General features: G+C 34.1%; 2 protein-coding genes across 3 annotated transcripts; one reads left to right on the top strand and one right to left on the bottom strand.

The window, feature by feature from the left end:
• Window positions 1–420: 420 nt before the first annotated feature.
• On the top strand, window positions 421–11,132 carry LOC144545146 (protein DETOXIFICATION 40-like). Of its 2 annotated transcripts, none has more exons than XM_078293732.1 (7): window positions 421–817; window positions 8,376–9,007; window positions 9,382–9,438; window positions 9,554–9,792; window positions 9,988–10,106; window positions 10,606–10,692; window positions 10,975–11,132. In XM_078293732.1, the coding sequence occupies exons 1-7, from the start codon at window positions 548–550 to the stop codon at window positions 11,044–11,046; spliced, it is 1,476 nt and encodes a 491-aa protein (XP_078149858.1). In that variant the 5' UTR covers window positions 421–547; the 3' UTR covers window positions 11,047–11,132. The 2 variants fall into 2 exon arrangements, with proteins under 2 accessions (XP_078149858.1, XP_078149859.1); XM_078293733.1 differs by having other exon boundaries at window positions 681–821; window positions 8,380–9,007.
• A 2,429-nt stretch (window positions 11,133–13,561) lies between these two features.
• On the bottom strand, window positions 13,562–15,816 carry LOC144545145 (pollen-specific leucine-rich repeat extensin-like protein 3). The gene has a single exon (XM_078293731.1). The coding sequence runs from the start codon at window positions 15,757–15,759 to the stop codon at window positions 13,732–13,734; it is 2,028 nt and encodes a 675-aa protein (XP_078149857.1). The 5' UTR covers window positions 15,760–15,816; the 3' UTR covers window positions 13,562–13,731.
• Window positions 15,817–16,099: the final 283 nt, after the last annotated feature.

Genomic DNA, 16,099 nt, shown 5'->3' with positions numbered 1-16,099 from the left:
TTTTAAGAAATCAAAATTTTAAATATTTTGGAAATATAATAATAATAATTTTTTTTTTTTAAATAGATAGACCACACAGTGTGCGGTTCCATTGAGTGCTGTTTTTTGTAAGGTTCTCTTTTTTTTTTAGTCGTTAAACTCTATCGGTGCGGTTTCCTCTATTTTTCAAATAAAAAAAAACAATCAATTTATTTCCCAAAAATTTGATTTTCTTTTTAATTTCTAAAAACAAATATTGCAAGTTTCATCTATTTTTGTAAAAAAAAAATTAATCAATCTATTTTCAGAAAATTTGATTTGTTTATTTTTTTTCTAAAAAAACCCAACCAGTGTTAAACTTCAAGCTTCAACTCAATCAGACAATCAAAATATCAAATTATACATAAAATATAACCACACCTCTCACGCTACTCACAAAGAAATATCACAGGCACATTCAACACATATATATACATACAGTACCATTCTTTCTACCAATTACCTTCTTCCCCACCCCTAAAAACTAAAGAACAAAAATATATAGATATCAGATTATTCATCAAGAAGCATGTCAGGCGAACCGAGCCGGGGATCGAGGAAACAGCTCGAGAACATACTAACCGATGCATCTATTTCACGGGGAAACCGAATTAGACGGGCGGCGTTGATCGAGATGAAAATGCTAGTGAAACTAGCAGCGCCTGCCGTGGTGGGTTACATGATCAACTACTTGATGTCGATGTCGACACAGGTATTCTCCGGTCATCTCGGCAATTTAGAATACGCCGCTGCGTCGCTCGGCAACACCGGCATCCAAGTCTTTGCCTATGGCTGCTTGGTATGTATATACATATAATATATATATTTTCCTACTTATTCTAATTTTTTATTTTGATTTTCAATATTTCTATCTTGTAATTTTCATATAGACTCATCTCTTTTCTTTTGAGTTATAATCAATTTTATAGCCTGGATTTAGTTGAAAACTTGGAAGTATTTACCCAACAGATTCATATACAAATATATAAGAACTTAATTTGATCTTATAATTATTTTAGAAAAATAGGCTTTAACTAGTCAAACTGAAACTTTTTGTTTGGTAATTAATTACACAGATATAGATCGTTGATTAAGAATAGTAATTAATAAGTTTGTGGATCACATGATATATATCAGAAGGGTAAAGATACTGACAGAGTAGTTTCTGCTTCATACAGCACACAAGTCATATGCAGCGTTGTTTTGATTTTATTGTTCATGCACTGCATGAATAAAAAACTAGTCTGTTAATATCTTTACCATATCAGAATGTAGTTCAAGTTCATTTCATTTTTGTTATTCAACTTTAGAATCAAACCAAATCTGAAATAGAGATTTCAGTACCAGTAACGAAGTAGAATACGGAAGCTAGCTAGCGTTGTGAGCACTTCTGGCCCACACCATATCGTTGTCACATTTTTTTTTTTTTTTCAAAATTTGAATTGGAATAGAATTCTTGGGTTGTGAGTTGTGACCTTAATTAATTGTCAAACTCGCACGGCTGACGTACAATTAAATATCATATCTTGATTCTTATAAATTATTCACCTTTGATTTTTTTTTATCCTGCTATTTTAAAAATAAAATTCAAATATGCATAATCTAATTATTTTTGCAAGGATGTAGGGACCTCAATTTCTAAATGTATCCAACCACATGTTGTTATTTTACTCACTAGTACCATATTTTTCCTTTAGAAAGCAAAAATAAAAATCTAGTATTCTAAATTCCACTATTAATAAAAGGATCTCACATTCGAGTTTCAAATTTGTGACCTCCTATCCAAAATATATTCACTAGTGGAAAATATGAAATCAGGATCGGTTATATACGCATATTAGTATCGGAATACAACCGATCCTGATGAAGGCGATACTGATAACTACTAGGATCGGTTGTTTATGAAACAACCGATCTTGATAGTAACTATCAGGATCAGTTGTTTCATAAACAACCGATCCTGATAGTATAACTATCAGGATCAGTTGTTTGAAATAACTGATCCTGATAGTTATCAGGATCAGTTGTTTCAAACAACCGATCCTGATGTTATATTGGATCTAAAAAAAATATTTCTTTTTTAGTTATACTATCAGGATCGGTTGTTTATGAAACAACTGATCCTGATAGTTATAAACAACCGATCCTGATAGTAACTATCAGGATCAGCTTTTTCATAAACAACCGATCCTGATAGTATAACTATCAGGATCAATTGTTTCAAACAACCGATCCTGGTGTTATGCTTCCATATATATTTGCTGGCCAGCATAAAATATTTTTTTTATTTACCATTGATTTATTGGAGCTCAAAACCAATTAAGAACACAAAATAAAATTCATGAAACACAAAAAGAAGTACAATAATAGTTGAAGAAATTTGGTGCAATAGCAAAATAAAATTCAGCCACATGTATGGCACTCCCTCTTTTATCGTCTCCACCAGTGCAAACTTCAAAATCTGAACAAATATGTATATTATTAATTGCTTGTTTGTGCATCTTCGATACATGTATTATTTAAATTGAAAGACAAGGAAAACCTAGCTAGCATACCTCAAAGTGTACCTCTTCACTACCGAATAATCTCAAAAAGCCTTGCTCAAACACTAGTGGAGAACTTGGAATTAGTGTCGGCTGTTTATGGGTATTAGTGTCGGACATTAGGCGACACTAATCGGGCTGATACTAATACTTTGTAAATAGCCGACACTAAAAGTAAGGCATTAGTGTCGGCTATTTATTAAATGGTCGACACTAATACTAACTTTTAGTGTCGGCTAATACTTAAAAAGCCAACACTAATACTTATTAGTGTCGGCTTTTTAATAAATAGCCGACACTAATACTTATTAGTGTCGGCTTTTTAATAAATAGCCGACACTAATGTTTTTTTTTTTTTTAAATAAATTTCAAAAATTCACTATAAATCATAGAAAATTTTAAAAATGAAAACTTTTGTTCTGGAATGCTCATATATTTTTGCTGAACTATATATAAAACAAAGATATCAAATAATTCATCATAATTTACAAATAACACTCACTAAATAAAATATCATCCAAATTGCTCATTTATTGTTATCATACAAACCCTAAAACAGAAAATACATAAAAGATACATAAAAGACCCTTTATTGTTATCATACAAACTCTAAAACAGAAAATACATACATAAAAAATACATAAAAGACCCTAAAAACTCTAAAATTATAAAGACTATACCAAAAGTCCATGAAGGAAGACTCGGATCGCGAATCTGAGCCCGCAGAATGGCAAAACAAATCAAAGATTTGTTTTTGATCCGGTTTTGGGCTGTGGAGTTCCTGTCAAAATTTCAGCCCGATCCGACGGACGGATCAAAAGTTACGCCCCTTTTCGTGAAGCATGCTCAGAAGAAGCGGCTGAGAAGATCAGATCGGAGAGAAGCGTGAAGCGAAGTGAATGTTTAAACCCTAGGCGTGCGTTTGAAAGAGGTGCGCGGGACTTAAAATGAAATTTTGTTAGCTTTAGTGTCGGCTGTTTATAAATAGGCGACACTAATAACTGAGAATTAGTGTCGGCTGTTTATAAAAAGGCGACACTAATTGTTAAGTATTAGTGTCGGCTATTTATAAACAACCGACACTAATTCTCAGTTATTAGTGTCGCCTACATCTAAATAGCCGACACTAATATTATTAGTGTCGGTTTTTTGTAAACGACCGATACTAAAGTATTAGTGTCGGTTTTTTAAGGCGACACTAATTGTATGTTCTCCACTAGTGAAATGAAAAAAAAAATTGAAACCATGAACTATAATACTACAATTTAGTGTAAATTAAAAATACAAAAGATGCTCAAATGTACATAAGAGATTTGAGGAAATAAACAGTATGTACCTTAAGTATAATTCAAGGGCATAAGCGGGGCATCATCCTTCATCTCATTCCATGAACTTGGAAGAGATGGATGGCACATCATTGTCAGTTTTCGTCTTCTTCGCCTTTTTTTGACATGATCGAGAGAGAGAGACGGACGAGTTGAGAGGCGGGTTTGATTTTTGCTAAGTTAAAAATGAGAGGCGCGAAATGAAAATAAGAACCCTAGAAGAGGGGAGAGACTGAGACAGAGAGAGACGGAGGAGTTGAGAGGCGGGTTTGATTTTCGCTAAGTTGAAAATGAGAGGCGCGGAATAAAAATAAGAACCCTATGAAGTTATCAGGATCGGCTGTTTCGAAATAACCGATCCTGATAGTTATAAAAGGGTTTCTTGGTTAAATCATGACATTGAATGTTTGGCAAAAATCATGAAATTTTGCTAACGTGTTATTCTATGATGCTGGAAATTTGGCCAGAAAAATGAAGATTATATTTTTATTGCATGCTACTGCTACATATATATATATATATATATATATATATATATATATATATATATATATATATATATATATAGAGGTTGGCTAAGATCAAAGTGGTAGTTCCTGAGCTTTGGTGCTACCAATTCATTTTTCAAATTTTAAAGTTTAAAACGTTGATCCAAACCGTTCAAGTTGTTCTCCATATTAAATTGTACTTGGAGACCAAATTTTATATTTTTCTGAATTTTTTTACTATTTATTAAGCCACTTTGAAAATCGCTCATCCAACGGTGGCTTAACAAAACAGTAAAATCAGAAGCCACCGTTGGATCAGCTATTTTCAAAGTGGCTTAATAAAGAGTAAAAAAATTCAGAAAAATGTAAAATTTGGTCTCCAAGCACAATTTAATATGTAGAACAACTTGAACGGTTCGGATCGACGTTTTGAACTTTGAAAATTGAAAAACGAATTGGTAGCACCAAAGCTCAGGAACTATCACTTTGATCTTAGCCAACCTCTATATATATATATATAGTGGCTAATATGCATTCGGTTGCATATGGACCGAAGTGCTTACGGTCCAAATTTGATTTTTCAAAATCCAAACGGTCGATCTGAACCGTTCATCTTGTTCTCCATATTAAATTGCAAAGTCCAAATGACCAATCCGAACCATTAGATGTTTAATCCATATTGAAATGTGCTTGGAGACCAAATTTTACATTTTTTGGAATTTTTTTGCTATTTATTAAGATGGTTTGAAAATCGTTGTTTTTATTAAAATTCTGCACCACTGGAAAACATCGATTTCAAACCATCTTAATAAATAGCAAAAAAATTCCAAAAAATGTAAAATTTGGTCTCCAAGCACATTTCAATATGGATTAAACATCTAATGGTTCGGATCGGTCGTTTGAACTTTGCAAATTGGAGAACTGAACCGTTTGTTCCTGAGGGTTGGAACAAACGTTTTGATATTAGCCACTCTCTCTCTCTCTCTCTATATATATATATATATTCTAAATTCCCTCAAATAAAACACTTTAATAATTCCAATTTCCTCCCCCCATAAAACACATTATTTGGAGAAGGGAATACTATCTGGATCGGTTCTTAACCTAGGAACCGATCCAGATAGTCTTTAGGAACCAATATTATGACTTTCTTAAGAAATATTAAGACTTTAGGAACCAATATTATGACATGCTTAAGAAATATAAAAATTTTGGTACAACTATTTATGAATAATAAGACTTTCTCAATCAATAATATATTTCTGGAAAACCCAATCTTTAGATTACATCACTGGATCTGAACTCCCCCCTAAACGGAACACACTAAGTTGATTTGAATCAAATCTGGCCGAATCCAACTTAATTTAATCCAAGACGTACATGTACAAGTTTGGATTTAGACCAACAATTTAAAAATGAGATGTAGAATTAATAATCGGTCCTCGATTCACAATCTCAGCACCAAAATTTTGAGTACATAGCATAAAGGTATTTATTTATTTATATTATACATGATCTCCTCGACGAATTTGTAAAATATCATTGCAGAATATTTTATTTACATTTTAATCTAATACAACTACCAACTTTCATCCCAACTAATGATTGTCAATGCAAAATGATTTAATGGAAGAATGCATGCTACTTAAAAAATTCCAATTTCCTCCCTCATAAAACACTTTATTTGGAGAAAGGAGTACTATCTGGATCGGTTCTTAACCTAGGAACCGATCCTGATACTATCTGGATCGGTTCTTAATCAAGGAACTGATCCAAATAGTCTTTAGGAACCAATATTATGACTTTCTTAAGAAATATTAAGACTTTAGGAACCAATATTATAACATGCTTAAGAAATATATTTTTGGAAAATTTGTTTAAAACATCCAAAAAAAATAATAAGACTTTCTCAATCAATAATATATTTCTGGAAAATTTGTTTAAAACATCCAAAAAAAATAAGTTACAAGAAAATTAAAACTTGAAAACTACTTTTAACATGAAATAAAATAAGCTACTAAAAATAACATTAAAAATTTTAAGATAATTTATTAAAATAATTTATAATATAACAAGATCAGTTGTTTAGTTGTTATAAACAATTGATCCTAATAGTACAACTATTAGGATCAGTTGTTTAGTTGTTCTTAATAACTGATCCTAATAGTTCAGTTATATATAAAAAACCGATCCTGATAGTTCAGCTAATAATTCAACTATCAGGATCGGTTTTGTATAAACAACTGATCTATCGGTTGTTTGTAAAAACCGATCCTGATACTATCTGGATCGGTTTTTATAAACAACCGATCTTGATAGCTGAACTATTAGGATCAGTTGACTAAAAAATCCGATCTTATTAGTTTTTGGGATCAGTTTTGTATAAACAACCGATCCTGGTAGATATTAGTATCGGTTGTTTCATATAGCCAATCCAGATAGGCCGATGCTGATTCCTGTTTTTCCACTAGTGATTATCTTTTGTCACTACATTAAAAACTGAGTTTTACAAAAAATTGATTTTTTTAATGGTATTTTCTATTGATTGAACAATATAGAAAATAGTTGTCATTAATGCAAGTAATAATTTTGAGTGTCTATTTTGAGGGATAAAATAGTAATTTTTCATAAGTGTAAATCCGGCTTGTGAAAGGTGGGATTGCTCTTAATTAAACTAAAAACTAAACGATATTAGTGAACTTATATTTTTAAAGTGCGTCCTTAAAATTTTTGTATTTTGACAATTACTATTTGGTAGGAATATTATCACTTCCTATTATGTTTATAATGAGGCTAAGTTGTAATTTGTTACAAGCAAGGTTCTAAATAGCGATTATAGCACTATAGTTTTTAAGAGTCGAAAAAACTATAACATACCTATAGCGCACTCATAACTAGCTATTTAGAATCATTATATAAAAAATAAAAAAAATAAAAAAATCGGTTAATAGTGTCATAGCTTTTGAGGTCTCAAAAAAATACTCATTTTATAGAAAATAATTTTATACAATCATATATAAGCATTTAATGTCCCTCATGAGTCATGACTCTAGAAATATCACAACCATTTCAATAGTAGCTTTACAATTAAAATGTGTGAAATTATCTTGCTTGCCCCCAACTTGTGTGTCAGATTCAAATAAATATAATTGCATGTGTCATTTATGAATTTGCAGGTGTCATTTATGGATTGTTTCTAGTTAAAGGAACATAAGGTATCTGCAAATTATGTATGAATGATATTTGAACACTTTCCCTTAATTATTATTACAAGTAGACATCCAAATATCAAATCACCTGCATCACCACCATTTTTCCTTCTTTGTGTATATTTTTCCATTTGTATCACTTATTGCAGAGAAAAATAAGGGAAGAAGAGAAAGGTGCATTTAATGTTATTCAAGTTTGTTCAAATTTCCCCTCTAATGTTTAAAGATTCTGTTATGAGTGGGGTTAAAACGCCTTGTGATATTTATGTTCCCATCATATCTCACATCCTTATTTCTGTTTTTAAAATTCAAATATTTGATTCAAACTACTCAACTTAATTTTTATATTAAAATGTGCTTCGATATCGAATTTTATATTTTAAATATATTTTACTATATTTCAGACAAGTACAAAATCAGAAGATTCTGAACCATCCAAAAAATTAAAAAAGTTATTATGTACATATCTATAAATAGTAAAATATTTCAAAAATATACAGATCACAATGAGCGCTTCAAACTGATTATTTTAATGTATAGATCACATTGAGCGCTTCAAACTGATTATTTTAATTTTAATGTATAGATCACATTGAGCGGTTCAAACTGATTATTTTAATTTTTAAAACGGAAATAAAATTATAAAAATATGGAGACTGATTGAAGCAGGAAAACAATAGGGCATTTAAACATACGACTCCAATGTTCTGTGCAAGCTCTAGTTAAAAACTTAAATTTTAATAGATTTCATAATTTAATAAAATAATTAATATTTCAAATTTTGCATTGTAGCAAGGAATGGGGAGTGCATTAGAGACGTTATGCGGCCAGGCTTTCGGTGCACAGAAACATGAGTTGCTTGGCGTCTACCTTCAGCGATCGGCAGTGATCCTAACCATGTGTGGCATTCCGTTAGCAGTGATCTATGCCTTCTCTCGACAAATACTCCTCCTCCTCGGTCAATCCCCAGAGATCGCTAAGGCCGCATCGATATTCGTCTTCGGTTTAATCCCGCAAATCTTTGCATATGCTATCAACTTCCCCGTTACTAAATTCATGCAAGCTCAGAGCATTGTTGCCCCGAGCGCATACATCTCAGCCGGTGCACTAGCGGTGCATCTTTTGGTAAGTTGGGTGGTGGTTTATAAAATTGGTCTCGGCCTTTTAGGTGCCTCTCTGGTGCTGAGTATTAGCTGGTGGATCATAGTTGGTGCGAAATTTGCGTACATTGTTATAAGCCCAGAGTTTAGGCGCACATGGACCGGGTTCACCTGGCAGGCGTTTGTCGGCCTTTCCGAGTTTTTGAAGCTATCAGCTTCCTCTGCAGTGATGCTATGTCTAGAGACATGGTACTTTCAGATTGTAGTGCTCATCGCCGGGCTGCTCGAGAATCCCGAACTAGCACTCGACTCACTCAGTGTGTGGTGAGTGAAATCTCACATTTTGCTATAATGAAAGGATTGTTAATAATTAAGTAAAGTAATCACTAAAATAAAATTAAAAAATAACTCAAAATTAAGAAAAGTAACAGCACTGGTACATCATAATAGAATTTGGTAGTCTTGCCAGAATGAGTAGATAAGCTATTGAATTGTGATAATCACTCCTCTTAACTTTTAATTTTGACAATCATTTTTCTCAAAATTTTAATTTGTAACTACTAGACCCCCAACTGTTAAAATTAATTAATCAATAAATGACCAAAATACCCCTCCATTTAATTCATTCAGTGGATGAATAGATTACCACTATTACTAATTAATCCTGTAATTAATCATTTGTTTTGACTTCTGTGCAGCTTGACAATATCTGGTTGGGTTCTCATGATCTCCTTTGGCTTCAATGCTGCTGTTAGGTTAGCATACCTCTCTTACAATTTGAATATATATATATTTTTTATATAAAACTAAAAAAGAGATAATTTCATGTTAATCAGTTATTAGTTAATTAAATTCTATAATTTCATGTAGTGTGAGAGTTAGTAATGAGCTCGGAGCCGGCAACCCGAAATCGGCTGCATTCTCGGTTATCATGGTGATGATGCTATCATCTTTCATATCTATCATTGTAGCGATCGTGGTTATGTGCCTTCGAGATCGCATCAGCTACGCCTTCACCGAAGGGGAGGTCGTGTCTCGTGCAGTCTCCGATCTCTGCCCGTTGCTCGCCACCTCTGTCATCCTAAATGGCATTCAACCTATCTTGTCTGGTACATAATACACATCTGTCTATCATTTTCTAAATCAATCTCAGAATTATTTTGGTCAAATTATAGCCTCTAACATGCTATCAAATGTCATAGTAATTGGGTTTATCAAATTAAACTCTTTGGCTATTTAATCCATATAATATAAGATACTCTTTAATTTTATAATTGGTCATATTAATTTTCAAATAATGTCAGGTGTGGCTGTGGGGTGTGGATGGCAACAATTTGTGGCTTATGTAAATGTGGGGTGCTACTACATTGTTGGTATTCCCCTTGCTGTTCTTCTTGGATTTAAATTTGGCTTTGGTGTTAAGGTAACTATCTCTTAGTTATATATTTTTAGTGAGGTTATGGTACTATGGACTTATATTTTTGTTTTCAAAGTTCAAAGTTCAGTCAATCTAAATAGTTCAGCATGATTTTTATATAAAAATATACTTGCATACTTCACTTTACATTTTTTAGAAGTTTTTTTACTATTTTTTTAGAAAGATAGAAAATCATTGCTTTTGAATGGTAAAAAGTTTTTACTATTTCTTTAGATCAAATGATTTTCTACGTGGCTAAAAAAATAGTAAAAAGTATCTAACAAATATAAAATTTGATTTACACATATATTTTCATATGATGATCATGTCAAACATTTCAAGTCGACTATTTGAACTTTGTAAACAGATATATTGATCCATAATACATATTATTGTGAGCTATGCATAGTACAATAGCCTCACTCTTTCTTAGTAATTAATTATGGCACTTATATTGCATTAGCATGTCCCTAAGTTTGGTTTGGTGATATATTTTTGTTTTCAGGGAATATGGGGTGGCGTGCTTGGTGGAACTTGTATGCAGTTCCTTATTCTTCTTTCTGTTACAATCAGAACAGACTGGAATAAAGAGGTATACCATACCAGTATCATAACTGGTTTTAAATTTATGGTTTTAATAAAAACATCATATATGGGTAAACTGTTCAAACTGCAAATCTTCCTATTTGAAAATAGGGTATGACACAAGGTTCTAATTAGGATGTATATATGTAAAATTACAGAAATTGCTTTCTTCTTTACCAGAAAAACAAAAATCTGAAAAAAAGATCACCTGTTGTTAGTTGTGATTTAATTTTTAGAATGCTCAGTTACATATATAATTTGTTTATCTTGTGAAAATCTTGATTATTAGGTGGAGGCAGCAAATAAAAGATTAAACAAGTGGGATGACAAGAGGAAACCATTGCTAGAGAATGAGAATTAATTCACAAGTTCTCTTAGTTAAAATTTTGTAATATTATTATTATTATTGTTATTTTTCAAATTATTTTACAAAAAGAGATCCAAAGTTAATTGATTTTGGGTATTAAGCAATGCCAAATTTTATGTTATACGCTAAAAAAAATTGACAAATTAAGTTGCTAAAAGTATTTTTATATCATCACAATATGCATGACAAAAAGTTATAGGATATTAATTTTGTTCCATAGCCATCAAGCCATGAAAAAACAAATGACATATACATAAGTATATTATATGTATAATGTATCAAATTAGTTATATTTGTAAAATTAATGAAACAATGGCAACTTTTCACTTATTTACAAAATAGGGGGGATTTCATGAATACCCCTCAAAAACTTCAAAATTACGTATTTTCCCCTCTAAACATTGAAATTACATATTTCCCCCTCTAAACTTTAAAAACTCACAAATTTACCCATTTTATTGTCTTTTATATTAAAACTCATTCTAAATTTATAAAATACCTATTTTATACTTTATTAAAAACATAAAAAATCCTTCGGACTCAAATTTGAAATTGAAGGGTTCCTCTACCGTCCGAACTACAATAAGATCTGTTCGAGCAAGATCAGCATGAATCTTGAAGCGAACACGTACGGCTATTGAAGCGACATGCACAGATCTTAATAAGATGATCGCAAATCAAAATTGCTTAAAGATATGTGCGGGCTAGATCAACATGAATCTTGAACGAACAAGCACGGATATTGAAGTGACTCGCACAGATCTTAATGCGATGTGCACGGATCGAAGAGTAGAGGAACCATTCAGATTTAAGTTTGAGTCTAATTAACGTTTTATGCTTTTCATAAAGGGTAAAATGGATTTTTTATAAATTTAAAATGAATTTTAATGTAAAAAATAATAAAATGGGTAAATTTGTGAATTTTTAAGTTTAGAGGGGGAAATATGTAATTTCAACTTTTAGAGGGGAAAATACGTAATTTTGAAGTTTTCAAGGGGTATACGTGAAATTCCCCCTAAAAAATAATTATCAAATCAATTAATGTTGCTATCTGAAAGTTAAAAATAGTTACTGGTAATATTATTTTATTTTACTAACTGATGATATATTGCATACTGAGTTTCTGTGAACTCATAAATGAGACCAATTTTTCTGACCAATCCACAGGCAATTGCAATGTTTATTCTTTAATAATTGCAATGGTTATTTAAATATATCAAAATTTAACTAAATATGATAATGCTTTGCAAATAGCACCTTGGATAATCCTTTATTTTCATGACACCAAAATCATAAATAATCAATAATTTTGAAGTCATTTTAAAATTCAAAATCAAATTGGGGCCTTTTGGCCCACTAAGTTGAGAAGTACTGGTACATGACATCAGTACATTTATTGAATGTTAAGTACACCGTTGTGCGTTTTAAACAAAAACCAGCCCAAAAATATTGAATTTTAGAAAGGACTAGTCGGTACAGCTAGCCTTTGGCATGTATCAATTGGGACATGTGATGTAACATTTATTGAATGAATAGGTGGCAGCTTGAAAAGAAGGCTAAGGCACTGCCATAAATAAATATTAATAGATCCGCATGTGAAGCTGGCAACTGATACTGATAAATTAATAGCATATATTTAATAAAATAATAAATCTATATAATCAGATTTCTGACACATAGCTTGGGGACCCAATTTGTAAAATCCAACCACTAACCATAAAATTGCAAAAAGATACAAATTTTGCAATTAGTAAACCACATGAAATGAAATGAAAAAGGAATTTAAAAAATTTAGGTTGCAAGTGCAATTTTATATGGAGATCATGTTCAACTGTTGAGTTCGACTGTTCAAATTTTGAAAATGAAAAAAAAAAAAAAAGCATGGCTACAAAGCCAAAGTTGGAAGCACAATGACATTAACTTTCTCTAAGGACCATAGTTTGAATTCCTAAAAAAATTCCTAAAAAATTGTGTCTTTTTTGCAAATAAAAAAAATTGTCTTTTTAGCAAATAATGAAACAGCAAAACAGTACTAGGGTTTGCTCTTGTAAGGTTTTCACTTGATTCAGATGGTATATGGTATAGTTTTCCTTTTTTGCAGTTATGGAATCTAGCTGATACAAGCAAAATTAAACATGAGTTGGCAGCAAAATTTATTTATATTTACATTGTATACTAATTTTTATGTGTATTGTATAACTATAAATAAACTCAAAGAACTTAAAAGTATGGCCTACCAGCAAAAGTTACATGGATTTTTGCCTTATGGTACAGTATCTTACCAGAATAAAAATCCTTTACTGGTACATATTTGCCAGATCAGTAGGAATAAATGTTGCATTCCAAAAGAGAAAAGGAAATAAAAAAAACCCCTTAAAACAAAATTAATGATATGTACACAAAAATTCATTCTCTCAAATGATTTTCTAAGGTTTCATTTTCTTCTATGGTTAAAATTTGCTTGAATGAAAAATGAGTATACAGAAATATAAACAGTACAAGAGAGGTATTAAAAAGGACAAAAATGAAAAGAATATGAGATGTATCCTTTCTGCCATTACAATTCATTGCTACAAAATCAAGAACAAATTAAAACAATTGCAGCAATAATACAAGAGTTCTAAGAAAACAAAACCCCAAAAAAAAAATTACATGGTACTTTAATTTTACTTAAATTTTCTAATAATTAGGAATTGGTGGGGGTGGTGGCGATGCATATGATATTCCCATCACCGGTGGAAACGGCAATGGTGGCGCATTCTTCGGTGGTTTACCGTCACCACAATCTGAGCCCGGCGGTGATGGGTTTGATCCAGAGCCCGGCGGTGAACTCCACGGCACATTTGGAGTAGGCATTGAGGGGTTATTTGGTGGAGGCGATGAAGGGTGTGGATGTTGATTACCTGGCATCGAAGGGTTGTTATTATAAGGCGGCGGTAAAGTCGGTTGGTTATGGGACTGTGATGGAGGAGTGCCGTAAGAAGGCTGAGGTGGTGGTGCTGCGGTTTGAGGTGATGGTGGGGTACCTGTGCCAGGGTAAGGTTGATCATAAGGTGGTGGTGGGGCCAAGCGACTACCCGGTTCATCACTTGAAGAAGGCGGTGGTGGGGCTTGTACCGACGTTGGTACATTAGGAGGTGAGTACTGGTAATGTGGTGAAGGTAGATATGAACCTGGAGGTAGATATCCAGCAGGAGGTGAGTTCTGGTACGGTGGTGACGTCGGTACAGATGAGCCGGGTGGTGAGTATGGATTTTGAGGTCTCGGTACAGACGAACCGGGCGGTGAGTACGGGTTTTGCGGTGATGGCACCCATGAACTGGGTGGTGAGTATGGGTTTTGAGGTGACGGCTGAGACGAACCGGGCGGTGAGTATGGGTTTTGAGGTGTCGGTACAGATGAACCGGGTGGTGACTTAGGGTTTTGAGGTGTCGGTACAGATGAACTGGGTGGTGAGTTCGGGTTTTGAGGTGTTGGTACAGATGAACCAGGTGGTGAGTACGAGCTCGGTGGTGATGGCACAGATGAACCAGGTGGTGATGGCACAGATGAACCAGGTGGTGCGATTGGATTATGTGGGGCTGGTGTAGGACCCCGCCTAGTAGGCGTGCGTGCACCAGCCTGGCATTTCGCCTTGGCACAATCAAACGGGTGAGCCGCAACAGCAGCACACTGACCCGGTGACCGCTGTACCGGCGCACCTGGGATGCAATTGTACCGGGTATCTGAAGCCGAAGGACAGCTCGGAGGGGCTGAGGTGAAGAAATTGTACGCGTAAGTAAAGTTGCGAAGCCGGGGAAGAGCACAAACTGCAGCTGGTATTGACCCCACCAGCTGGTTGTGGGCCACATCCAACTGTTCAAGATCAGACATGCCAGATATAGAAGCCGGTAAAGGTCCCATCAAATTGTTAAAACTAACATCAAAAACCGTAACCCGGTGCAATAACCCGACTTCCGGTGGAATGCAGCCGGTAAGGTTGTCGTTGATAAGCACGATTTGATTGAGCGTCTCGGCCATGTTACCAATGGAGCTCGGAATACAACCACCCAATTCATTGTTCGCAAGAACCACAACCGAAGCCGGGGAGTTACCGAGGTTTGCCGGGATGGGTTCCCGTAACCTATTCGAGTTCAAAAAGATTGCATCTAAAGGCCGGTTAAATAGTTCATCCGGTATCGGTCCTTCGAACTCGTTAAACCGGAGATCGAGGTACTTCAACGACGGCATTGCAACCAAGGCTTTAGGAAATGAGCCGACAAATCGATTATTACTCAAATCGAGTTCATGTAAAAGATAAAGATGTACGAATGAATCCGGTACGGTGCCACAAAACCGGTTCGAGTTAAGATGCAAAAGGGCCAAATCAGGGAGACCATGCGGGAGATCATCCGGAAGGTACCCGGCTAAGTCGGCATGGTTGAGATCAATGCCAGCTACAACTAACACGGAAGGATCACTCAGGGAAGCAGTGCAGTAAATGCCGGAGTAAGAGCAGACATTGGGTCCCACCCAGTTAGTCGTGACATTGTTCGGGTCGGAAAAAATGGCGGTGTGCTTCCATGTTTGGAGAGCAATGTAAGCAGCTCTGAGACGGGGATTAGGGAAGGTCCAGCTTGGAGGTGGGTTGAAGGAGTTGCCTGTTTGTGCAAATGTCACGTAGGATTGTAGTAGTAGTAAAGTTGATAACAAGAAGAGGAATCTCATTGTAGTAGTAGTATCAAGCTCATTCGAGTAGCAATGGAGGGAAAGAGAAGAGGAGGGAGGAGATGTATTGATTGGGAGAGGTGGGAAATGAAATGAGAAATGGAGAAACGGACAGAGGCACATGAGAGTCACATGGGGAGGTGGGAGATGCTCAAACACTGAAGTAATACAAATGTTGAGATCAAATCAAGACCGTTGGAATACTTTCATATTCATGCATGGAATGATCTGATGGTCTGGATCTGAAGGTAAATTTGAAATACTTCAGGGGATGTGAATTCGGGGTTGCTTGGGGTTCTGCGACTGCAAACTGCAGCTAGCACAGCAGAAGGAGCGTTGT

Source organism: Carex rostrata, chromosome 27 (assembly GCF_964058835.1).
Source record: "Carex rostrata chromosome 27, lpCarRost1.2, whole genome shotgun sequence".
Taxonomy (NCBI): domain Eukaryota; kingdom Viridiplantae; phylum Streptophyta; class Magnoliopsida; order Poales; family Cyperaceae; genus Carex; species Carex rostrata.
The sequence above is the reverse complement of the archived record's forward strand: the minus strand, read 5'-3'. Positions and strand labels throughout refer to the sequence as shown.